Source organism: Frieseomelitta varia, unplaced genomic scaffold (assembly GCF_011392965.1).
Source record: "Frieseomelitta varia isolate USP_RPSP 00005682 unplaced genomic scaffold, Fvar_1.2 scaffold_412, whole genome shotgun sequence".
Lineage (NCBI taxonomy): Eukaryota > Metazoa > Arthropoda > Insecta > Hymenoptera > Apidae > Frieseomelitta > Frieseomelitta varia.
This window is the reverse complement of record NW_025110160.1, coordinates 519,067-546,336: the sequence shown is the minus strand read 5'-3', so window position 1 is coordinate 546,336 and position 27,270 is coordinate 519,067. Positions and strand designations below refer to the sequence as shown.

At 40.8% G+C, this 27,270-nt stretch overlaps 1 protein-coding gene across 10 annotated transcripts in view; it reads right to left on the bottom strand.

Moving 5' to 3' along the window:
* Positions 1-27,270, bottom strand: part of LOC122531701 (nuclear factor 1 X-type) — a 98,876-nt gene that overhangs the window by 13,830 nt on the left and 57,776 nt on the right. For 7 of the 10 annotated variants that reach the window (XM_043659829.1, XM_043659832.1, XM_043659831.1 and 4 more), the window contains exons 5-8: positions 17,953-18,006; positions 17,730-17,828; positions 10,956-11,096; positions 5,636-5,779 (exon numbers count right to left, since the gene is read on the bottom strand). In XM_043659829.1, coding sequence (XP_043515764.1) covers positions 5,636-5,779; positions 10,956-11,096; positions 17,730-17,828; positions 17,953-18,006 — 438 coding nt within the window. The remainder of the gene's footprint in view (positions 1-5,635; positions 5,780-10,955; positions 11,097-17,729; positions 17,829-17,952; positions 18,007-27,270) is intronic. The other 3 variants (XM_043659830.1, XM_043659835.1, XM_043659838.1) reach the window with 3 other exon arrangements.

Below are 27,270 nucleotides of genomic sequence, written 5' to 3'. Positions count from 1 at the left end.
GTGAAAGAAAAAAAGAAACAACCATTGGAAAGAAGAAAAGAATGACAAATGTGAGACAGCAATATAGAAAAGTATTCGAGCGTATATATTTATATATATATGTACGACATCGTGATGCATGTGCATACATACACGCGTAGGTGGACACGCGGCGAGAAAAGCGGAAGTTCCGTCGTTGTGGAAGATGCACGTGTGCCGGGAAATCAGCGATCGACGCTCGAATATATATATATGTATATATGTATATATGTATATATGTATATGTATATATATTATATATATATATATATATTCGTGTCGTTCGTTCGTCTCACACCACGTGCTCTTGGAAACGAGCTCGAGCGAACGGACGAATGAAATAACGAACGAACGAACGAACGAACGAGTGAGCGTTCACCTGCGTGCATGGTTGTCCAATGGGACGATCGAACATGGGAGTCGATCGTGGATCGTGACCCGATGTTCGTTCCAGCTCGTTTAAACTCGCCACCGCTTCACGTTGCTTCGTTCTTTTCCACCGAAGGGAATTTTCACAGGCCGGTTGTTGAGCAATCAGTACACTGCGGATTTCTTGTTCGTTTGTGCAAAATTTCGACATACAGAATTGCATTGAATGCGTGTTTTAGAAAAGTATTAGAAAAAAATGTGTAAAACATATAATATATAAAAGTATATATTGTACTATAATATATAACATAATATTATTTATATTATAGTATATATTAAACCATATATTAAACATAGTATAGTATATTATACTATTAGTATATACTAATTACTATATAATAATATATAGTATCATAGTATATTATACTATAGTATAGTATAGTATAGTATATTATAGTAAATTATGTTATAGTATATTATATATATATGTAAGTGTACAGTTACAATACTAATCCTAATATATATTTTAGTATATATTATAGTATATATTACACTATAATATAGTATATTATACTATTAGTATATACTATACTATATAATACTATATATAGTATGTTATAGTAAAGTATATTATATTATAGTATACTATATATATATATATATATATTAAATATGTAAATATTTGTTTACAATACTATTACTAATATTTACTATTATTATACTAATATGTGTAATAAAAGTATATGTAATATATAAAGTTAATACAGCAGTATATACATGACACACGGAAGTATAAAAATATAAAATATTCGAAGCATAGTGTTCTCTGTAACATTTTATATGAGAAACAATATTCCTCGGCTCGATTGTTTCAATTATATTTTCTTTTTAAGCTAAGTGTGATTTTGCAGCATCAGAAAATCCCGCAGTCTAATGATTGAAAATCCAAAATTCAAAAAATTTAAATTCCGCAGTGAAAAATTTTTGGAAACCAAAAAAAAAAAAGAAAATCCCTCCGCTCAACTTTACGCTTTCTACGATTCCCGGAATCTGGATCCAATTGTTACACTTTCAAATCGAAATTTTGAAAGAACGATTCTTATCGGCTCTTTTACACTTTCAAATCGAATGTTGAAAAACGATTCTCACGACTCCCTTACGAATGCACGCAGATATCACGGCACGTTCGCCCGTCGATAGCCCCCCACGTGCACACACACGACACGCGTGCACCGCGTGTCACGCGTACACGTCTATATGTATGTACATCGATACATGTAACACGCACACACGCATACACACACATATATAAATAAATATATATATATGTGTGTGTGTGTATGTGTATGCATAGATTACGTATGTAGAACAGTCAATAACCAGTCACAAAGTACCTTTTAAAGTCGAGTTTTAGCGAGCTTCTCTCTACGCTCGGGCTCAGACTGAAACAGAGATCATCACACGCGTCATTTTCACGCGAGCATGGCGTTCACAGTTCATGTTTTGCAAGGCTGCACGCGCGGCCATCGATCCGGTGGATCGGAAACTTCCGGATCTCCTTCTCTCGATCCCCTCTCCGCCGTTTCCTCGTGGCTTCCCCACCTCCTTCTAAACTTTCATCGACAAACCACTCAGCCATTCTCGAGGAATTTCGTGGTTTTCGCAAATTCCCCCTTGGATTTTCTGTCTTTGTCGAAAAACCCTCGGGGGAACGTGCCGTTTCGTCCGAGGGACCGGGCGGTTTCGTTACTTGGACACGGTTCTCGTTTCGCCAGCCCCACTAACCTAGTTCCCGAGCCCCCTAATTTAAAATCGCCAGCGCTCGAACCGTACGGTGGTCGTTCCAATGTCAGTTCGAGGGGTTCTTGAACTTCCAAAGAATTTACCGATTTGCGTTTACGTTTTCCAAAAGAAAAAAAAAAATAAAAAATAAAAATCAAGAAGAAGACAGAGAAAGTCAACGAGAAAAAGAGAGAGGCAATTAACCCAGTTTCCCATCAATTTTCGTATTGCGTCGCGGTTGCCCGAAGTAGGTTAGCGAGGGCGTCGATCCGGGGATCGAGATCCAGCGATCCTCGCCGATCGATTTTTACTTACACGACGCCCTGTAGGGGGGAGGGGGGAAGGGGGGCGGGACTGAGCTCAGAGTTTGGGTCTATCGCACACTGGACATTCGGGGCGCCAAATCGCCGACGATGCACTCGAAAGCCCGGCGCACGGTGCGACGAGAGGTTCCGCGTTAAGAACGCATAACTGTCCTCCTCGCCGCCCCCTGACCGCCAAGCGGAAACACTTCCGCCGCCGGGAGAGGGGGGGAGGGGCGCGGAGAAGTGGAGGAAGCCGCGCGAAGAATCGATGACAACACTGAACACGCGACACGGGGCAACCGAAATAAATCCGACGCCTCTCGATACTAACACCATCTCGATGATGCTTGCTAACTAACCGAGAACGGGACGAGTTCCTTTACGCTTGTTTACAAATTTTTTTGCTCGAATTACCAGAGTGTCGCCGATTTCATAGACTTTCAACAGTTTCGCGAAGGGGGGATACGTTCAGCTGAATACGACATACATATTGCATAATATTCAAAAGTTTGTAGCTGAGGCATTGACTGCAAGGTTTAGGTTAGGTTTCTATTTGTAGGTAGACAGGGTGGTTACTGAAAGACCGAGTGATGACAAAGCAAAATAAAACACGTTTGTCAATTTTTTGTTATTTCATTTGGAAACATAAGTATTGTTTTCTATACTTTTATTTTTATGCACTTTTCTTCAGCATTTTTTTTTGATAACCTACGAAAAAAGAAAATGAACGAATTGTGACTTTTTCTAATATTCAAAAGTTTGTAGCTGAGGTATTGACTGCAAGATTTAGGTTAGGTTTCTATTTGTAGGTAGACAGGGTGGTCACTGAAAGACCGAGTGATGACAAAGCAAAATAAAACACTTTGCAAAAACACGTTTGTCAATTTTTTGTTATTTCATTTGGAAACATAAGTATTGTTTTCTATACTTTTATTTTTATGCGCTTTTCTTCAGTATTTTTTTTTATAACCTACGAAAGAAAATGGAAAATAAAAATGAAAAAGAATGAAAATGAACGAGTTATGACTTTTTCAAAGTCCTTCAGTTTCTCAGTGGCCACCCTATATCGTCTGAGTATAACAGATACTACAGTGTGATGCTTGTAGTTTGTTGTTCAAAGTTTTAAGAAATTAAACGTCGCTGTCCGTCTCTCTATTATTATTATTATCAGACTCTAATTCATAATCGGAAAACATTCGCGTAAACTTCACTTGCAAAATATGTAAGTATTTGAGGTTAAGAATGGCGCCAATTTTGAAATGAGGTAGGACTACGTTCCCCATCGCGAAAGTGTTAATTTATTTATGGATACAGGGTGAATTTATTTAGAGGTTCCTGACGATTATGTCTTTCATTTTTTTTTCTTTTTCCTGCGCTACATCGAGTTTCATCAGTACGGTTCAGTAGTTGACATTTGCAGCGTTGGGGGATAATTCTAACCTATACAGGATGGTTCATTTATGGGAGGCAGGGAATTACAATGACGCAAAAAATATTTTTTATCTAATGAATGGCACTGAAAGCTTATTTTGTAATAAAAAATTATTTTATAATAATTTTTGGTTAAGAATATTTTTTTCATTCAAAGATAACTTTCTCGGAACTTTCAATTGCTGTTTCTGTTTCCATACGAGCCATTAATGTTTCTTCTTTCATAACGCAACTACGTATTTTTTTTTTGCAGCGTGCAATGTATTTCTTTATCCAAAAACTACACAGTCGTACGAAAAAAAAAAAAAAAACACCAATGATCCTGAAAATTGTAAAAAGTAGACTTTGGAAAAAAATATTCCAATTATTGGCCTTTTAGCACCACTCGCGTTAAACGAAAAAAAAATATCTTTTGCATCGTCGCCATTCGACAAGATACCCAAACGTATCACCCTGTAGATCTAGCTCGCCTAGAACGTACAATTTCCAAATATACTCTGTCGCCGTGTTTTTTTTTCATTTCGTGTCGTCACACCGTGGCACCGAGCTCAACGAAGAAACCGGCGCTCGCGAGGAAACCTTACAGGGAAAACGGAACCAATCGTTCCGAATCGTTCGCACCTTTCTTCCGTGGTACGTCTCGCGTTTTCTCTCGACGGCTGGCTGCTCGTCGTGAGAGCCACGAGTTAGGGTTACGTCAGTCAGCGAACTCGTCAGGCAAAAAAAAAAAAAAACAAGCGGGCACAGTGCTGCTGCAGCGCGAGAGAGAGACACAGGGGACAGGGGACAGGCGACATCTCGCGTCCGAGGATCTCTTCTGTGAGATCGACTTCTCAACTTCACATCCGCAGGGGAGGGAACGACGAACAGAAAAACAATGTGAGAGAACAATTCGAGGGAATGTTAGATACGTGTTAGGTGGGGCTGAGGTTTCAGGGGTGGGGGGGTGTCGAAGGCGCGAGAAATAGCGATTCTCGTGTTCGGACAGTCTCTTTCAGTGTTCTTTCTGTGTATTATGGCCGTAACTTCCGGTCTAGCGAGTGTGCATTCCGGTATGCAGAGTACTTACACAGTGGACTCCCCATAATCAAACGCTATGTTAAAAAAGAAAACTTCGCTTCCAAGATGTAATACTTGTATTCTTATATTTTTTTCTTTTTTTTTTTCTCAACGGAATCGCTGAGAATACCTTTCTGCGGACAAAGAGTGAATCTCGACGCGTAGACGTCGTTTTGGGACTCTTTCGAACTTTCTGTCGTTTATCAGACAAAAGACGAGATCCTGCGATAAAAACTGATTTGAAACCAGTTTCTGGAAATGTTTTTCCTATCCGTTCAAGTCCCAAAACCGAAGTCCGCGCCGCGTAAAAATTACCACGCGCTTTACTAACAGGTCTAATCTTGGCTGACGGAGGATCTCTCGACTCTATTTACCGACTATCGGTAAAAATGTAAAACAGCAAACTGTAAAAAATACGAAAAAAAAAAAAGTTTTTTCAATTTATCTCTTGTACCGTGTTATTTCTGATATATCACACTCGCTCGATCGATAGATCTTGTCAAATCGCTCTCACTCGATTCTCGTCAAGTTATTTTAGGAGAGAGATCCTCCAACTGGAGCGCCGTGGCAGCAGCCGTGGCTCCAGCCGCCATCTTGAATCAAGGAAAGGCGATCGCGGCCTTAGGTGAGAGATCATCTCGACAAGGCTGCGCTCTCAATCGGTCACATACCGGTCTGCGAGTGCGGAGAGTCCATTCCACGGTGGCCATCCTCGGGCCTGAGCACCGGCGAGAATGTCGGCGCGCTCGACACGGAAACCGCGGGGGGCTTTTCAGTCTTGTCGTTCCTTATCAGCTGATGCACCGGTGGTGGGCCTGTCGAACAGAAACGCACCGTTTATAACATCATTCAGCAACAATGTACACAGCAATTAGTAATAATTCACGCGATAATAATGTCCGCCGTCTCAAAAACTTGTCTCAGTTGTCGCGTTTGTTTACTTTTCGGTCCGATTATATCGACGCGGTTTGTTTCGTTTGATGATTATGTATTTGATGGGGATAGTAAGTTACTAGGTTTATTACCAAAGTATTTTTTGGCGATGAACTATAGTTTATTACTGAATTATGTTTTATGTGTTTATAACTACGTTTGTCACTAAATTATTTTTTGGCAATAAACTGTATTTGTAACTACGTTTATCACCAATTATTACTTTTCAGTAATAAATTATGGTATTTTAATAATAACTATTATAAACATAATTTTTACTACTTTTTAATAATAAATTACGTTTATAATTAAATACTTATGGTATATTTTAGTTATGAACTATGTTTATTTTTTAGTAATAAACTGTGTTTATAACTAATGGTTTAGGTTAGGTTCAGTATACAGTTATAAACTATAGTTTATTATTAAACTGTTTTTCAGTTATAAACTGTATTTATAATTACCAATTTTATCACCAATTGCTACTTTTTAGTTTATTACTAAAAATAGTTCAACGATAAACATACAAATGGTTTTAATAAACTATGTTTATAACTGAAACACAATCATTCGATCATCACTTATTTAGCAAAGTGGGCCCGGTGCCAGAACAACAATGATTCGACGTTTTCAATTGTCACTTTGAAAGTGCGCGTAGAATCGGAGCTTCATGGGTGATCATTTGAAAGTTTATGTTCGAAAAATGACCTGAAACGAATAACTATAGTAGTGCCGTTCTGCAATTTTTGCCATTTCTGTGAAGATGATAAACTGGAGCATGGTGTCACATCACTCAATTTTATATGCATCGCCGAACTGTATCCCGTTTTATGGCAGTTCAATTTTCAACTCTCAAAAAATTGAGAAAACGTGGAGGATTTTTCTCGAAATTTGGGAAAAAATGAAAGATACGAAAGAAGAGAAGTTTTCAAGGAGAGAAAATTGATGAAGTTGTTATCAGATAATGCACATGAACAAAGAAAAATCATCCAGCACATAGTATTATATGTGAACGCATAGTGTCACTGTAATTAACGTTGAAAAAAAAAAAAACTGTTTAAATATTCTTCCAAAGAATTAAACGATGACCAAAAATTTTCGTTTCAGCAAAGAAGTTCACCATTTTTGCCATTTTAGAAATTTTGTTTCTATACACACGTCGACGACATTTACACGCCAAATGTGACCAATTTGAAACAATTAGCGACCACGTAATATAAAACAAAAGTTACATTTATAATAAATAAAGAAGAGCAAAGTTCAGAAACGAGCTAACAAAAAACATAGGTAAAAATACCTCTCGTTCAAAGAAATATCTGAATATTCCGACACTGGTCGCTTATTATTATTATTATTATTATTATTATTATTATTATTATTATTATTATTATTATTATTATTCCAACGACACGTGATACCAAACGAGCTCAAGGATCCAATAAATCCCGGCGAACTAGATTGACTCGACTCGACTTCCGCGACTCGAAGAAATCCTTGAACCTCGCGCCTCGCCGCCCCGCAACGTCCTTGGCACCAAACACGCCTCACCCCCCGATGGAGAACCACCGGACGACAACGAAAAAGAGGAAATAAGAAGAAGAAAAAGAGGAAGAAGAAGAAGAAGAAGAAGAAGAATATGTAGACGATGTTCTGGTTAACGGATTTGCATACAGGCTCGAACGTAAGGGAAGGGGCCAATAAAATTAGCTTCGTTCACCGGCTGATATTTACGCCGGCCGTTAATTTAACGACAATACAGTCAATCAGGCGTCCCGCGGCAACGCTATAAAGCGGCAACGTATGTATGATAAAAAGGGAGCAACCGGCGACGGCGGAGGGTGGAAACGGGGTTGGCCCTGGTCCAGCTATGCTTATTGCCGGAATTTTTCCTGCACCCCCAACCCTCTCTCTTTCTCTCTCATACACGAAGTGCACACGCTCCGCCTCTCTGCATGTGTACGTGTGTGTGTGTGTGTGTATTTTGCTTGAGAAAGTGGTCATTTTATTCCGTCCGTAAATTCCGTCTATCCGCCGCCGCCGCTCTCGCCCCTCCCAGCCCCCCAACTCCCCCGCAGCACGGCGCAAAGAGCTGAAACTTTCCGCGTGCTTCTCGCTGCTGGAAAGTCTTAACGTTGCCCCCACTCCCCACCCCGCCGCGCGTCCGTCTTCTTGCCATCTGACTCGTACACGTCCGTATTTCTTGCCGTCCGGACTCGAATATTTGTACTTCTTGCGCTCTCGCGTGCCCGCGGCCGAAGAGAGAGGAGGGGAAGGGGTGGGGAGGAGGACGTGAAGTCGCAGCGACGGTCGTGATGAATTCGAGGCTTTTGGGGAGGGGAGGAGGGGGGGGGGGGCTACTTTGCGAGCGAATGATGCTTCAGGAGAGGTAAGAAGTGTTTGAAAAGGTTGGAAACATCGTCTTTCGTTTCGATGTTCGGCGAGTTTCACAATTCGTATCGTCAAAGGTTGAGACGCCTGAAATTAGCGCTCGGCGAGAAAAACACTTTGCACTTGCGAGTTCTCCTATTGTTCCCGGCCCTTTCTATCTTTTCTCTCTCTCTCTCTCTCTCTCTCTCTCTCTCTCTCTCCGTACGAAAAGGTTTCAGCCGGAAGTTATTCCTCTTTTTCATCTCTATCCAGTGACTTCCGTTTCGCGGCGTGTGTGCACAGAGGAGGGAGGCGGCGGTGGTTATCGTTTGATCGATGAAAGAGTTAAAAGAGAGAGAGAGAGAGAGAGAGAGAGAGAGAGAGAGAGAGAGAGAGAAAGGCCGCGGCGCGATAAAGCCGGGTTGGAGCGAAGAATAGAAAGAAAATAGAGAACGGGAAAGGGAGAAATATATAGGGGAAAATGATCTATAGAACGCTGAGCAAAGTAGATCCCGATAACAAAGGACCGTGCGATAAGCCGACGGGATGAGATTGAACCCGCGGAACGGAAGAGAAAGAGAGAGAGAGAGAGAGAGAGAGAGAGAGAGAGAGAGAGAGAGAAAGAAGAAAGAATCTCTCGACCCATGACCGTTGGGAATTTGTTGTTACTCGAGGACAGCCAGAATCGGTGAATTCGATTCAATTTTGGTCATCACCGCGAAATAGTTTGTCTTACGAACTCGTTATTACTAATGGGAATAAATAATGGTCCATTCGTCGACGAGTATTGATAGTGCCAGATTGGCTGATAACGTTCCTTTGTGTGCAAATCTTGCAATCGCATTTTGTTCGATTGTCTTTCAAGGAAATTCGAAAAAGTTCGTATATTTTTCGATGAAGAAACAATTCTAAGTACAATATTTGATATTTAATCGTCAACATTTGGCAAACCAATTGTTATAGCTTCGACGTTCCTTCGCCGTATTTAGGCACGTCAGAATTAAATGTTTTACGAGTTTCTTCTTCCTTTTCTGAAATAGTAGAGCAAAATATACAAGAAGGACGTTTCTCTTTCTTGTAATCTCAAAGTTTTTCAATTTTTAATAAATTTGCCGTGTCGGTCACTAGTGACCGACACGGCATTGCACAACGCGCGAAAGTTAAATTTTCATTTGAAAAAAAAAAGTGCAAAAAATTCACCACTGACAACTCATTCTCGAATCGTCCTCTCCCCCTAGAAAATCAAATTGCCAGCCTTGTGGAACGTGAGCCCCACGTAGTCCAATCTGATTTTTACTGACAAGAAGAATTACAGAGTATCCGAGAATTTTTGAGTCCTCGTGCAACGTAAGAATCACCGTGTTTTGCTCGAACGGTTCGACGCGTTCCCGTGAAACGCATACGATTCCGCATACCTCGCCTGGCGTCCTCGAACGAGGTTTAATTTTAGTTGAAACGCGTAGAAAAAAAAAAATACCATGAGACCGTGGCGGTCGGTAAACAAGGTCCGTGTGTAGGTAAAGAAGAGGGGGAGGAGAGGCTGTGGCCGTGCTGAGGTGCATCGTGCCGTGACGCATCGTTTCGCGACCGATTGCACCGCGACGCTTTGCTTTCCGAAAATCCGCGAAAGATCGCAGCCGATTTCGTTTACCATCCGCTGATACAATCACGTGACACACGCGAGACTTTACCGATCTCTGCCACTTGGAATCACAACTCGTCACCGCGAGATGCTTTCAGGAACAGGAATGAACGTTGATTTGCACAGAACGTTGTCTCGATCTCATACGTTGGTTCAAGTCACGACGATTTATAGTTCGCTGCAACGAACGAACGCGTTGCGATTTGGGAAAGTGTAAATTCCGAGAATTGCTCGGACGCACGGCGTTTCGTTTTATCTTAACTTCGAATTGCAACATTTCGAGTGTTACCAGATTATGGTAATATCGACGTTTCGCGTATTATCAGATTTGAAATTTTCAATATACGTGGTTTAATATATCGTGGCGTTTCGAATTATCAAACTTCAAGTCTCAAATACACGACGTTTCGAATTGAATCAATATTCAAATTTCGAATACACGGCGTTCCGAATATTACCAGATTTGAAATTTCAAATATATACGTGGTACGACGAGTCGCAACAGCCTGTGACTCGTGGCGTTTCGAACGATGAAAATGTCAAGTCCCAAAGTACACGAACATTTCGAGTTACCAAATTTCAAATATCGAGTCACACGCGGGTGACAACGGGCGAGTGGCTGGTGGCGTTTCGGATTACAACGCGTCCCACTCGTGCCACTCGGGTGATCACAAAGTCCCCAATTAGCAGCCCGTTCGAATCGCAACGCCCCGATTGACGCAACCTCTTAATCCGAAACGCTTTCAATCACGATATCCCAATTCTGTCTACTTGAAATTCCTCTACCACCCTTTATTAACCCATTAATTCCCAATCAATCACACCTTTCTCTCTCTCTCTCTCTCTCTCTCCCTTCGATCTTCGATCCGTGGAAGCACTATGCATCTGTATGACGTTTTCGATTTTAAGCAGGCGAGTGCTGTTGCGAACACGAGACAGACAGAGAGAGGGAGAGAGAGAGAGAGAGAGAAAGAGAGATTATGGCGGAACCGGGTGACAGCGTGCATCCACTAAAAATAAGGACGAAACGTAGAGGTTTTGAAACTCACTGAAGCTAGCCGCTGGCTGAGCATGATCCGCTGCCGTGGCTGCGGACGGAGGGGTGTAGCTGCTGCAGTAGTACGGCGGGTGCTCTATTTTGATCGCGTTTATTTGAGGCTGCATGTCGCTGAGGTCATGCAGTATGGACGCTGAAACCAGACACACATTAGCGGTTACGGATCCTCGCGCGTTTCGTACGTCATCCGCTTCTCCTCGTCGTCGTCGTCGTCGTCGTCGTCGTCGTCGTCGTAGTCTTCGTCTTTCGTCTCTCGTCTTTCGTCCATTTGCTCGATTCTCTGAAGAAATCGCACTTCCGTGCCTCTTCCCCCCCCCTCCCCCTCTCCCCCCGACTCTTACGTTTTTTTTTTTTTTCTTTCAATTAATTGCAAGTCGGTTCGTCGCAATGTCCTCTCTTCTTTTCTCAAACGTCATTGTTCTCGTTATTTCGTTATGTGTGAAGCGTAACCGAAAACTAGCCTAGATTTCTAGGATATCCACCAATTCGGCACCGGGGGAATTCGCACCACGCCCCGCCGAAAACAATCCGCTTTAATCCTTTCCAAGATCAGACGATTCCCGATCGACGATTAATAGCTGCAATTATCCGCCGGTTCCTCTCTAAATCGTGTTGTCGAGAAGTCGAGTTGGGGGGGCGGGGGGAGAACGATCGTCCGGTGGGCCGCGGTAAACACAATCGTGTTCCAAGGAGGGACGAAAACGGCGCTAGAGAGGAGGAGGGGGGGAGGGGATCGGTTAATTAATCGCGGTGCCGGCCATTAGAATACGCTCCAGTTACACGTTGCGCTGAATCAGCGCCACCGTAAAATAATAGGATTCCAGTTTGTCGCAGTTGGCGACGCGTAAATACAGGGATCACCCCCGCGGCACGACGGTCAACGACCAATTAGGTTGAGCTACTGCCACTGCCGTGGAATTTGCATCGTGCACGAGCGAGCGAGCGGCGATCCACTCGCGAACATGCCCCGTCGATCACCATCCGGTATTTACCTGCCGATTCTCCGGTGGTAAGACTTGGCTCATCGCGCAACGAAGGACGCTGCGAAACTGAAATCTGGTACAGTGATTTGATATTTAGGACTGCGATAGGACCCCCTGTCACGCGATTATAAAAAGTTACAAAAGATATGAAAATAGGCGAGTGTTTTGAGCGAACTGACTCGAGGCACGGTTTTGCGTCAACCCTTGTTGAAAAAGAGGCTGTGTTTTGTGGAACAGTTATTTCCTTGCGGAATTAGTCGTGTTATTCCAAAAAGGAATCGACTTGAGTTGCAAAGTAGACGTTGATTGATTATACAAGGTGAGGCGATCATTTTCTCACTATATTTAAGAAGTCAGAAATGAGAAACAATATTTTCCAGCTGTGACTCGAAAAGATAAGCCGAGTAGAAGAAATATATCCTTATATCCTTGGAAGAAAAATCTAGGAATTCCTGATCAGTTGAAGTCTGGTGATGAGTTAACAACAGGAAATTGCAAGAAATTTAACAAAAATGAATCAGCAATTAAAGTAAAAGTAGAAAGTAAAATAAGAGCTTCTGCTGAAGCATCGTTAGATTTAAAGAAATCCTCTCGTAGGTCTCGCAGAAGACCTTTTATTAATGAAAAAACAGAAACTTGTTTAATTATACGGATAGAAGATTGCAATAGGAAGAATATTCCTTTGAATACTTATTTAATGAGACAGAGAAAAAGTCTATTTATTTAATTATATTTTATAGTATTTAGTATAGTATAATATTAGTATTTAGTGTAGTATAATATGGTCTAGTTTAGTATAGTATAGTATTTAATATGGTAGTTTACTATTGTGTAGTATTTAGTATGGTATAGTATTGTGTAGTGTTTAGTACGGTATAGTTTAGTATTATGTAGTATTAGTACGGTATAGTTCAGTATTGAGAAGTATTTAGTACGGTATAGTTTAGTATTATCTAGTATAGTTTAGTATTTAGTACGGTATAGTTTAGTATTGTCTAGTATAGTTTAGTACGGTATAGTTTAGTATTGTCTAGTATAGTTTAGTACGGTATAGTTTAGTATTGTCTAGTATAGTTTAGTACGGTATAGTTTAGTATTGTCTAGTATAGTTTAGTACGGTATAGTTTAGTATTGTCTAGTATAGTTTAGTACGGTATAGTTTAGTATTGTCTAGTATAGTTTAGTACGGTATAGTTCAGTATTGTCTAGTATAGTTTAGTATAGTTTAGTATTTAGTTTAGTATAGTTTAGTATTTAGTACGGTATAGTTTAGTATTGTGTAGTATTTAGTACGGTATAGTTTAGTATTGTGTAGAACTTAGTACGGTATAATTCAGTATAGTGTAGTGTTTAGTACGGTATAGTTCAGTACAGTGTAGTGTTCAGTATTGTGTAGTATTTAGTACGGTATAGTTTAGTATTGTGTAGTGTTTAGTACGGTATAGTTTATTATTATCTAGTATTTAGTACGGTATAGTTTAATATTGTGTAGTATTTAGTACGGTATAGTTCAATATTGTGTAGTATTTAGTATGGTATAGTTCAATATTGTGTAGTATTTAGTATGGTATAGTTCAGTATTGTGTAGTATTTAGTACGGTATAGTATTGTCTAGTATTTAGTACGGTATAGTTTAGTATTGTGTAGTATTTAGTACGGTATAGTTTACTGTAGCATACAATATTTAGTTACAGTTTATAGGGGGTCCTACTGTATTTCACTTTCAATTTCAGTCGCATTACGCTCTACCACCAATTTTTCGTCTGATCCACGGATTCTTCTCCGAAGAACATCGGGCAATTGGAAAATTCCCGCCAGATCCTAGTCTTCGCGGATTTAGCCACGCCTCGAACCACCGAAATTTCGCCGAATCGAAAACCAAGCCACCTCCCCCCTCCTGTGATGGGGGAGGGGGGGGGGGAGAGTTTCCATTACGTCCCATCTTGCACGTCGTCGCCGACAGGATATTCTTCTCTATTTCACATCAGCCGAGGCAGGCCTCCACACACCCTCCCCCCCCCCTTCCGCCCCCTCGTGGAAATTGCGCCCCTTTTTATCCAACGTACGTGCTGCGGCTCTCACATCGGTGAGAGAGGAGAAACAAAAAGGAGATGCCTGGAAAATACTGGCCCCCCTGCGGGCCTACCATTTTTTCGCCGTGCACGTGCACGTTTCTGTTTGCAGCGCGGGCCGGCGTCTGTGTATGCGGGGCGCATTGTTGACGAAAAATCCCGGTGACGTATCCGAGGGTTGGAAAAAAATTCGTCGAAAATCGCGCACGGCGTCGGCGACACTGATTCACCGTTCCTTTTTTTCTCTTTTTCCTTCTCTCTCTCTCTCTCTCTCTCTCTCTCTCTCTCTCTCTCTCTCTCTTTTCCCCCTCGACCGTTGATTCCACCGCTTTTTCCACGGACTGGTCCAGGCTTGGTTGAACTTTGAAAAAATAAAAAAAAAAAGGAAGAAAAAAATAAAACGAGGAAAATTCCTCCAGCTAGGCCGAGTATTGTCGGACGGTTAACCGTCCGGACTGTGTCCTCGGCTGACGCGATATTGAGATTGACTGGCCGAACGATGATCGAACAGAGGGGGAGGAGAGATGATTCACGAGCCGCTCACGCTCGGAGTCTTTGGACTCCGCGTCTTTTGTCGAGGCGAGGTTTTGAAGAACCCTCTTCCGTGGGATTTGCGGCGGAAGCTGCGGCAGAGAGCCGCTAGTAAATCTCTATTACTCTTCCCTTCGATTGGAAAAACGTTTCCGTTTCTAAAGTGGCTGAAAAGTCAAGGCGTAGAAAGAGTCCTTTAAAGATTCAACCATTGTAAACACGCTCGATTTCTGATCACTCTCCGTTTAGGCCCCACGCTATTACGATAGTTTTGGTACTGCTGAAGTATGTCTTGTAGTTTCTATAATGGCGGAGAAACTGTGATTATGATAAGAAAAGTGTTAGCAGAGTTTAAGATGCATTACGGAGCGAGGCAGTAGATTAAATTTCAAGGTTAATTTTCAATTATTTCCACAAACTTTCCACTTTCAAGGTTAATTTTCAATTATTTCAACAAACTTTCCACTTTCGAGGTTAATTTTCAATTATTTTAACAAACTAAATTTTCCACTTTCGAGGTTAATTTTCAATTATTTCAACAAACTAAATTTTCCACTTTCAAGATTAATTTTTAATTTTATTTTAACAAACTAAATTTTCCACTTTCAAGGTTAATTTTCAACCATTTTAACAAACTAAATTTTCCACTTTCAAAGTTAATTTTCAATTATTTTAACAAACTGAATTTTCCACTTTCAAGGTCAATTTTCAATTATTTTAACAAACTGAATTTTCCACTTTCAAGGTTAATTTTCAATTATTTGAACAAACGCATGGTTGAACATTTGTTCCACCGCGCGAGTCGCATGCTTCAACACAATATCTTTCAACGATGTTGAAATTAATTTAATATAAAACATTTTATCCCGAATATTTTCAGTACTATTGTTTGCATATATATGATTATAAAATTATATACAATTTATCATATATAAATTATATAATACTAAATACTAATAAATAATATTAAATAATAATAATTTAATATTAAATATAATTTATTATATATAAATTATATAATACTAAATACTAATAAATAATATTAAATAATAATAATTTAATATTAAATATAATTTATTATATATAAATTATATAATACTAAATACTAATAAATAATATTAAATAATAATAATTTAATATTAAATATAATTTATTATATATAAATTATATAATACTAAATACTAATAAATAATATTAAATAATAATAATCTGCTCGCAATCACAAAGATATATATATATATATATACCTTGATGAACTTTGTTGAAAAATGCGGCCTACCGGAACAACCATCGCAAAATTCTCTGCCAATTGTGAACCAAACTTTTGAACAAATGTTACTTCGACAAGTTTTACAGCGAATTTCTTATCGAATTCGAATTTCCGTTGGCCTTAACAGTCGGAAAGAATGATCTTGTCACACACTCACAGGAAGATACATGATGTAAATAACAATGGGATAAATTTTTCGAAAATTCCACGTTTTTCACAATGACGATTCCAAGTAATTTAAAGTTCACTATCGCACTACGGAACTATCGTGTTGAACTATCTCCAGTGTTTGCGAGATAAAGTGCACGATCCGCGAGTCAAAGAGTGGAAAAAATCCGATCGAAACGAAATCAATCAGATTCTCAAGAGAAAGAGAGAGAGAGAGAGAGAGAGAGAGAGAAAGAGAGCCAAAGGCGTGTGGTGAAAAAAAAAAGGAAGAAAAGGTGAGTTCGATCGAGTTGCAAAGATCGACAGAAGAAGGGAGCTGCTGGCTGATCTGGCGAGAGATGAGACGAGGACAGGAGGGGGAGGGAGAGTGGAGGGGGGGGGGCAGAGGCAAGAGATAGAGAGGCAGCGAAGCTCTCTCAGCAGCCTCTGAGGCCGTGAGCATTGTTCCCCGTCTATTAATACACCGGGTTGCATACTAATCTCCTGCCACAGTGACGCGAGGGGCGGCGCGGGCAAGGGGAGAGACAGAGAGAGAGAGAGAGAGAGAGAGAAAGAGAGAAGACCAAGAGGCGGAGGAGAAGAGTGGAGGAGCGTAGAGATGCATACGTAGAGGCGTTTCGAGGCTCGCGCCGCTTCTCAATACGCGCTCCCCTGCCCTATTATTCCATTTAGTGGCGAGGCGCGCGTGCCGCGTTGCTCCCTTCGACGAGGACTCGATGAAAACCCCATTCGTACGCATCCATCGCTCCCTTCCATCGTCCACGTTCTTCTAGGTCAAGAAAGACCCAAGATTTCGGATCGAAACTTTGGTCTTGGAGAGTTGGACTCGAACAGTCTCGGTTTCGCTCTATCTCGTTCAAAGTTCCATTTCCCCTCGCCAGAGTACGAGGGTTCGAGAGAAACTTGGCCGCGCGGTTATCAGTGACTAATAGCGCAGGAGCCTATAGAGAGAGAGAGAGAGAGAGTGAGAGAGAGACTGGCAGCTTTTGTACGGCGCTCGTGACGGAAATTGGCAGACAATGTCGGGCAATAACACTCGGTTTCGCTCTATTGACGAACGGGGTCGTTGACAACCTTGACCCTACCTATGGTCGCCCTCCAGTACATATCCTTCCTTTTCCTCCAGTGCATAGCCCAACGCGAGCAGAGGAATCGACGAGGCAACCTTGGACGGTGTGAAAAAAGTCGGCGGATTAGCTTCTAAATTTACTTGAGCCCGGCTGCGACGCGGTTGCCGAGGGTGGCGGCGTCCAGTTGTTTAACAAGTGGCGTTCTGCCGCGAGCACAGTACCCTTCTGATCGAGTTACACTAACAGCGGAGCACGCGGAAATTGGTACGATCCCCGCTGAAACGACAACAGTGTTCCTGGCGATGAACTGGCGCGAGAATCGTGGAGCGAATTCCTTCCTGGCCCTCCCCCCCCCCCCCCCCCCGTCGAGAAAGGATGCTTTCAAAAGGCTTTCCCACGTGTCCGGACTCGTCGATCACCTTTCGAAAGCATCCGTGAGACCACGGTCCCGTTGGACTCGAGTTGGACAGACATTTTGTCGTCTCGAACGATCGTTGGTATCGTTTCGCGGGGCGATCGGAGCGGCTTTCGATATCCCAGAGATCCCCGGCTCTCGAAAAAAGAAAAGAGCGAGTCTGCATGCAGTATTATATTATATAAGAGTGGATGGAGAGAGAAAGAGAAAAAAAGAGAGAGAGAGAGAGAGAGAGAGAGGATGTCTTACGGTCGTACCTTTTGAAAGCATCCAGAGCTCCTTCGAGCTGAAGACACCTGTCGCTAGGATCGTGTCATTGCAGACAACGCCGTTATATAGTTCGTGGTAGCCTGCACCTGGGAACAGAACCCAGCCGACCATGAACAAAGCGTCGCACGTTCGTTCAACTTTTGATCAACGCGCGAAGAACTCGCGGGAACGCGCTAGTTCTAGGGCAAAAACTTTTGGTTTTACGTTTACCTTTTCGCCGCCTCTCTTCCTCCTTGCTCGCGTTGCAGATGCCGTTTAGGACCTCTGTAACAATCGAAGGGCAATTTTCAAGTTAGTTTCCTTTCTTCTCGTTTACTTTCAGAAGAGAATTTTTCGGCGAGATTTTTCATTGATATTTCATATCCTTCAGTTTCCGCGAACGATTTATTCTGGCCGAACTTTTTTCTCATAACTGTGAAAGAAATTTATGTAACGTAGTAAAGTCAACGAGATTGACAATGAATTCAACAGTTTTCAATGATTTTAGATGAAGACTGCAACTTTGAAGTAACAGAGGCTTGCAATGTTTGTGACCGTTATAGCTCACTGTGATTTAGAAAAATTACAAAGTTATGTCATATGAAAATACGTGACAAGATGATTCTTGAAATGCAAATAAATAAGATATTATTGATATACAAACCAAGGGCCATTACGTTTGCACTAGTATAGAATTCCATAAAATAGTTTGTGCTGTGCATTGCATTTTGAACATATTTTATCTTTGGAACCCCTTTGCACCCATTAAATTCATTGCTGTCAATAATATTTATGCGTCGTCGTGGAAACACTATTGAATTCGTCCAAGTCCTGACAAAGAATCTTCGGATATATTACCGCTAATACTTCTTACTCTTATCGCTCTTTTGTGTTTCTATGATTTCGTATTCACATATAAAACTAAAAAGTAAAGAAAACACAAGTGTTATAAAATATACTGAATCCTACCGTTCATAGCTCACTGTTTACTCGAAAAAAAATCACAAAGTTACGTCACATGAAAATGGTAACAAAATGATTGTTAAAATGCAGTCAAGGTATTATTGATATACAAACCAATTATGCTATTATACACGCTTTTTCTTGTTTAACAGACACCGGTAGAAGAAAAATAATGATGATTGCGCAAGAGGGTTTCCTTAGTTTCTGTCTGCAGACAACTAGCAACAGCATTTACTTTGACGTTTCAGGTTAGGGCTGACCCTCATCAAGAATGTTATTGGTTACTAATTGCAAGAAGACATATTGTGGCGACGCGCGCATTTTTGAAACGTTTAAATTCAACATCGGCAACTGTCGATTAGAAAAGACGAAAGAAGAAAATAAAATAGCGGAAAATATATTATAATTTCAGTTGTTGAGAAACGAGCAGAGCAAACGGTCACATAAATTAAAATAAATGGTAGTTGTGGTCTCTTTTTAATTCTCACAATATATTTATCAAACCTCCACTATGGGATAAGATGTATACGCCATCTTGTGGAAAGAATTAAACTAAATTCAATGAAATATCGATACGTTAGTACGCAACATGAAAATTTCGTAAATATTCGAAATTTTTCGTGTTTTCCCTCTGACCTCTTATTTTCGTTCGTCCCTGATCGAGTCTCTTTCGAAATTTCGCCGTCGTAAAACCGTTTCGTCGTCGAGGGGGAATCGACGAACTCGGGGACCCCCCCTAGGCTCGGATTTTCTGCAATAATTGCGAGAGCGATGCATCCCATCTCACCTTCGCTGTCGCACGGTGTTTTATATCGCGGCACCTTACGCAAATCTCATTGCGCAACATATCACCGAAATACACGAGAGCCCGGAACGTGTGTTCGACTTCTCGAAAGAGACGGAGACAGATAGTGTGCGTCTGTGGCGCGTCGTGACGAGAGAAGAGAGAGAGAGAGTGAGTGAGTGAGTGAGAGATAGTGAGAGAGAGAAGGATGGATTCCTTCCGCGCGGAATGGAAATTCGGAAAAACGTTTCGCAATCGTCGCGACACCCTCGGTCAACGTTGAAAAACCGACGAACCTAACCTAAACCGTAACCACACCGCTTATAAATAGACGTTAACGAACGTACATATACGTTCACTCTCCGGGTTATTTTTAATTGCGAGTCAACCTTACGTCGGTGTCCACCGCACCACCGATAACCCATCTTTCACGGCTGACCACGGAATTTGTTCGAAACGAAGGTCGACTGGCAAAATTCGAAGAGGAGAAAAATTGGGAAATTGGATGGAGCGGTGGATTCAAGGTTAAGGAACAAGTATTGGACATATCGAATACACGAGCATCGTGTTGTTTTTCGCTCGCTCGCAGAATTTATCCGGCTGAACAGGGAAACGCGTGTGATTTTAAACGCTCCGTCTATTTCGGTTAAGTCGTGTTAAAATCCTGCCTGGGTTGAAGGAGGAACCATCTTCAACATTGAGCGTTGTTTCTCCTCATTTCGCAACTTCAAGATACATATTGTATCTTGTCGAGAGACTATGTCACGATGTAAGGAAATTTTTCATCACGATTTAGCCTCTGGACATATAAATAACGTCATGCGTTTCCTAACCAAAAATCGACGTACAAGGACGTCTCGCAGGTAGGCACATTTTTCATCTTTTAAAAACTTGTGACATGAGAGTATTTATTATAAATATAATTACAATAATATTAAGTGAGAAACTTATCTTTGTCTTGCGTAAGTTTGCGCAAATGTTAAAAACGAAGGATAAATGTCATTTTGTTGTCGCGACGAGTTTCATTCAACTTCTTGCGCTAGGAACGGATTCGCGGGCGACCATAACGAGTGACCAAACCGTACCCAATAATTCACTGCTTTCCTTTTGAACTTGTCGGTATCTATCACTGGATAGAAATTATTGAGAAGCAACAAATTTATTATTTGTTTTGCCTAGGTTATACTTTAATATACTAAACTGAGAATAATTGCAATTTTGGACAAAAGATTCTCGACGTGCGTGGCACGTCATTCCAGCACAAGAGGTTAACCACTTAAGCTGGTAACTGACTGCGGACCATAACGAGTGACCAAACCGTACCCAATAATTCATTGCTTTCCTTTTGAACTTGTCGGTATCTATCACTGGATAGAAATTATTGAGAAGCAACAAATTTATTATTTGTTTTGCCTTGTACGTCAATATATTGAAAACTGAGAAATTATTGCAATTTCAGGCTAAATATTCTGCGTGGCACGTCATTCCAGCGCAAGAGGTTAATTCGTCAAGGGGTTTTAACTCCAAGTTGGCTTTTATTTGACGAGACGAGAATCGAGAATCGATTGCGACACGCGAACGAGGAGGACCCGAGGCAAAATTAGTCCTACCATCCGACAGGTGCGTGTGTGGGACGCAGAAACTTTAGCAGACACCAATAGATACGCTCGCTCTTGGAACAATAATAGTTGTTCTGTTGACACCATGTGATCCATGAGCGATGCGCAAGCAAATTTTCGCGGCGGCACGACGCGACGATTCAAGGACGACCGTTTTACAGACTTTTCCGAGAAGCTTCTTGAAAGCTTCTCGTTTTGCGAGGAACGTATTTTTCGAACGATATCTCGTTGGAAGTTTGAAAGTTGATTCTCTGCTCTCGACTGTAAAGGGACATCGTGCTTAGCTAACAGCTAAGATTATTTTTTATTATCACTGACAATTACAATGAACGTAGGCATTGTGTTTGTATGATTATAACTATAATATAATACAAATATAATACGTAAGGGGAATGATAAAATTTCAAAAGAAGAAATTCTTGAGGACCGAGGCAGATAATTCACGCAAACTATACTTTTCATTGCTTCTTACGAAAGTTTATAAAATGAGAGTGAAGGAAATTTTTCAGGAGATTGAAATTATGTGTCATTAACTTGGTGATTGCTCTGAACGAAGTCGTGTATTAGAGAAATATCAACAAAATTTCATGCTAAATACCATTTAAACCGGATGATTATTTCCAATGTTGTGTCATTTTATTCGAAGTGATATTCGTAAATGAATTGCTGATAGATGTGCAAAAAATGTTTCCGAGGGCAAAGAGAAAGAAAAGGACTCCTCTAAAAAAATAACTCGTTTCATTAGTTTGACTGGTGGCCTCATTTGTGTAAATATACGAGCATTTTTCATCTCGAAAATGAGTATTTTGCAACAACAGTGTGTCCTGTCATTTTCTGTTAAATTTGTGACAAATACACTGTTCTAAAAGAAAGAAAAAGTTATTTTGCACACGAGAGAACAAAACTAAAAAAATTGAAAGGGAAGAAAAGACAATGAGACAAAAAGAATTGCAAACATAGAACTCCCATTTTTAAAACAGTTACACGCTATAATAATGAATAAAAATTATATGGTTATGTCCTTTTTATATATATACATATATATATTACATTGATTTTATTCCTTTTATGAATATTTAGGGCATACACGTTTGCTCGAAGACCAGAGTCAAATCTAGAAAAAAGTCAACAGCACATTCGTAATCAGGAATGAATTATTCAAAACGCTTATTCTAATTATTCGAAACACTTTGGCAACAGATTGTCCATCCCCTCCCAGTGTGATAGAACTCGTAGTATGTGTCTTGCAGTTGGCGTAAATCAGCATTAATTATAATCGCGCAACGCGAATAAACACACGCGATCCCCACTCCTCGGGCTACCCTTGTCCACCTTTCCAAGAATTATTAAAAATAGCGACAGAATTTGTTGCTGACGTCATAATACCTCAACCGTCGTCTATAACAAACGACGTTCGTCCCACCGAAATATCTCTCCCGAACTCTGCGTCAAAGTTCACCCTTGCGCGAACTCCAACTCGCCTGTTTTCTTCCTGCGTGTGTCTGTCTGTCTGTCTGTCTGTCTGTCTGTCTGTATGTATGTATGTATGTATGTATGTCTGTGCTTGCTCGCCGAATTTTCACGATTTTCACGAATTGAAAGCGAGGGATTGAAAGATCGACAGAGTACCTACTTACTCGTGTCAGGTATTTGTTGAAGCGTATGAGCGAGTACGTTGTTGGAAAGATGTGTGTGTGTGTGAGAGAGAGAGAGAGAGAGAACTCGCAACAAGATGTCCGTCGCTTATTTATTTATAGAGCGAGCACACATCGGCACGCATGGTCACATGCTCGCGTACACGGCACACCGATTTCGAACGTAAGGGTGGGCGTGGAACGCGCGAGCGCTAGGAGACGAGAAGCTTAAACGAAGAGTCCACCGAGTGTACCGTTTGGTTTGTGCTTTTTCTGTTTGTCTGTCAACAGTTTATCGGACACGCTGCCCTCGCTGTTTGCAGAGACAAAAATCACGACGAAAATCGGCAGGGAATAAATCAATGATTTGGGAGAAAGTGCGAACTTAACCTCTTGCCAACGCACGTCGAGAGTCTTTTTGCCCCCAAAATTGCAATATTTCCTCAGTTTTAGGTAAAACAAATAACAAATTCGTCACTTCTCAATGAATCCAGTGATATCATACACCGACCAGTTGAAAAAGAAAGCGACGAATTGTTGTATGCGGGTTTGGTCGCTCGTTATGGTCCGCAATCAGTTGCCAGCGCAACGTGGTTATTACGTTAACACGAAATTTTCAATGTTTTTGAAATGTAGAATCGTGGATGTGTCGTTTAGTCGCATATTATAAAATCGGTCTAGGGATTTTTTTGAATTCTTTAATATTTGCTAGTTCGATGGTTGGTACACCGGTGTGCTCGAAAAATTTTAAATAAAAACGAACGACGCGAAAGGGAAACAAAAGTAGAGTGTTATTCGAATGATTTCGAATAAATATTCATCTGAAATATATAATATATTACTCCGATATATATTTCTTTCGGTCGAATACTTAAAATAATAATAAAAAAAAAATAAAAAATAAATAAAAAAAATAAATAAAAACATTTTCGTCGTATTTTGCTTTCGAAAAGGAAAGAAAATTTACTTTAAAGTTCAAAAAGTTTACTAGATCTCACTGTTGACTAAGATATCGAATAGTTTTTTCTTATCGAGAAAGATAAGAACTTTTTTTAAATACGGAATACGAAAATTGAAAGTTGAAAGGTGGGAAAAGGTAATAAAAAAAACAAAAAATGATCAATGTGTTAGCGAAGTATTCGTGAAAAATTCACCTTTTGTTTACAGACGTACACACGAAAAAAAAAAGAAAACGCAGCTACTTTTTGACCAACCCGATAGTGTTCTCGACGAACATACGCGCAATGGAGAACCTATTTAAAAGCGAACGGAATTAATAACGGCCCCGCGTGACGAAACGTGGTCGGCGAACGCGGTTGGAAATCCGACGGAAGGTCTCCCGGTCTATTCCGGCTGTTGCCGGATTATCGAAGTCATACGGCGTGGCTTTCCCTGCCGACTTTTCGACGTGGTCCGTCTAAAACGGACCACCTTGGGCTAGCCGCGCGGAGGCACCGCGAAAATGCGAGTTGTCCGAGAACGACACGCGTCGCGGAGGCACCTGTCCTCTCCTCGAACACTTTCATAAGAGGCGGCGATACTTACGCAACGCCGGGCGATATTTAGCTCTTACGGCGAATACGCGGCTAACCTCCCTCGTTCCCTTCGTCCTAACCTAAAATTTCGTTTTCTCTCCTACAATTTCTTGCCTAACCTAAAATTCGAGTTTTGATGAAATTTCACCGACTTCGATGAAATTTCAACAATTTCGAAGCTCGATTTCTACCTCGGTTTTCGCGGATTTCGCTGGGGCCGAAGTTTTCTTTGGATAGAAGACGAGAACGATCTGCCTTCGTCCTAAACCTAACCTAAAATTTCATTTTCTCTCTCCTGAAGTTTCTTGGCCAACCTAAAATTTCAGTTTCGACTTTGAACGATCCCCCTTCGTCCTAAACCTAACTTAAAATTTCTTGCCCAACCTAAAATTTCAGTTTCGACTTTGAACGATCTCCCTTCGTCCTAAACCTAACCTAAAATTTCTTGCCCAACCTAAAATTTCAGTTTCGACTTTGAACGATCCCCCTTCGTCCTAAACCTAACCTAAAATTTCTTGCCCGATCTAAAATTTCATTTTCTCTCCTAAAGTTTCTTGCCCAATCTAAAATTTCAGTTTCAATTTCGAACGATGTCCCTTCGTCCTAAACCTAACCTAAAATTTCATTTTCTCTCCTAAAATTTCTTACCTAACCTAAAATTTCATTTTCTCTCCTAAAATATCTTATCTAACCTAAAATTTCATCTACCCACGATCGACTTTGACGAAATTTCAACAACATCGAAGTTTAATCTCTACGTCTCGCGTATTTCGCAAAGGTCAAAGTTTTCCTTGGAAACGAAAGACGAGAACGAGTTTCGCCTGGAGACGGAAGAGAACGGGGATTCCGTTTGGTGTTTCTTTCATCCAGCTACCCGCAAATAAAACACGAGGACTATTCCAAAGATAACTTGCTCATCCTTGGACCAATCAAGATCGACCTAATTGAAAACCCTTCCCTCTGGGCACCTCTTATCAACTTTCGAAACTATCTCCCGCCAACGTGACCAATTAACTACCATCGAGTCGGCCATCGTCGAGTTAATCGTCCGCCATAATCTCGAGTGACCAGCTGATGCTCGACTTTACCACGAGATCGTTCGATCGTACCTCGATCGCAACGAAGATACGCGAAGTGGAAATCGAAACGTTTTTTGGCGTCTCTGGTTCCTCTCCCTTCTGCCACGGGAGGGCCAGTTACTTTACTTTCCTTCGGTAATAATACGTGAGTCTATTAGGTCAGTCGAAACGAACGGAGCATGTGTCTACTTTTAGCATATGTACGTCGACGCGGCGGATAATCCGAAAGGGGTCCCAAGTAGCGAAGAAGCCCTCGGTATCCACGCCACGCGTCGGCCGGCAAGTTTATATTATTGTGCTGCCACGTATATTTACAGAGGGCCGGGGAATTTTTATTAGGTTAGGTTGATCGTTCGTCGCCTCTGTTCTTCTCGACTTTATCGCTCTTCGGGCAATTTTCCCTCTTTTCAGACACAGACAGTAACGCCCTCTGTGACGCGGAGAAATTGACGAAAAAATTACGAAGAAATTAACACAGGTGACAAACAACCTCATAGAACACGCGTAGGATAAATTTAGGACATTTAACACTTCGATTTTTTTCTTTTCCATCGAACTCTATTTAAATCTAATAAAGGTGTGTTAGGTTTAGGTTAGGTTCGATAATGGTTGCCACCATTGAGAAATACAATGTAGAACACGCAAGCTTTTACTTATGTATTTTATAAATAATCATTTACAGAATCTTCAAAAATAGACTGTTTCACGTCTATAAATATATCTAACGAAAATTGCGAACCATTTGGACATACATAGTACGAGCTTTAGACGAGAAATTATTATAATAAGAAATCGGCAGGTTATATATTGTTGAACATTTGAGGTTAGATTCGTTTGAAAAATTAATGGTCAAACATGTTCAGAAGAAAGAAAATACGAATAACAATTGAACTACGTATGCATACGAATCGCTTGTCGCGATTCAGTCTCGTGGAAATCGATCAACAAAGTGGACACGCTTAAACGAAGCTCCCGCGTTGCACGCACGAGGATATATATAGACGGAAACATTGAATTAAGTTCTAGTTGCAAGCACATATCGATGTCATTTATAGAACGAGCGACCCAGAATCGACCCGGTCCTATATCACGGTATTCTCGACGCGCGTTTTTCGAATCCTAAATCGGAGGTGCCTGTCAACCATCGAAAAACATAACCTTTTCGCTCCGCCGGGGCGCCACCCCTTGCCCGTGTACACATTGATCTAATTATCTTCCGAGTCGGTTATTTTGTTTTGAAATAGAATTTGCTTTGAATATTTCTAGCAACATTTGATGACAATGAATGCTTTGGCCTAGAATGTTTTGTTTCAACACTATCGGCGATTAAAGCGTGAAACTTCCATGAGAGTTTTTATTTTACGTAAAGTTATTTAATAATTATTTAAAGACTCTGAAAATACGCTGTTTCACATTTGTAAAATAGCCAACAAAAATTACAAATTGATCATTTGGCTCGGTTTGGTAGTTCAAGCGTCGAGCAGCGACTTTGATTTTTCAAGTGATAATCTAACCTCAAACTTTTTAAGAGGTTTTTAACAGTTGTGTCTGTAGGTCTTCGACAGTGGAATATTTATACGATAAGAGAAATTATTGTAACGAAAAATCCTTCTTAATCTATCGTAATTCGGAAAAGACTGGCTGACAATTGTCAATTTGTCAAACACAATTTTCAATCCCTTGAAAGTTTGAGGTTAAGTTTTCCTTTCGTTTTGAAAAAGTTAAAATTTCATTGAAAAGAAGAAAAGAAGATATTAATAGGCCTTCGTTGGAAAAAAAAAAGAAAGATCGCAAGCAAGATCGCGAAGGGCAGACCCGATTTTGACGAGAGATGAGCGGATCAACCACTTGCGCTGGCAACTGATTGCGGACCATAACGAGCGACCAAATCGTACACAATAAATCGTCGCTTTCTTTTTCTTTTGAACTCGTCGG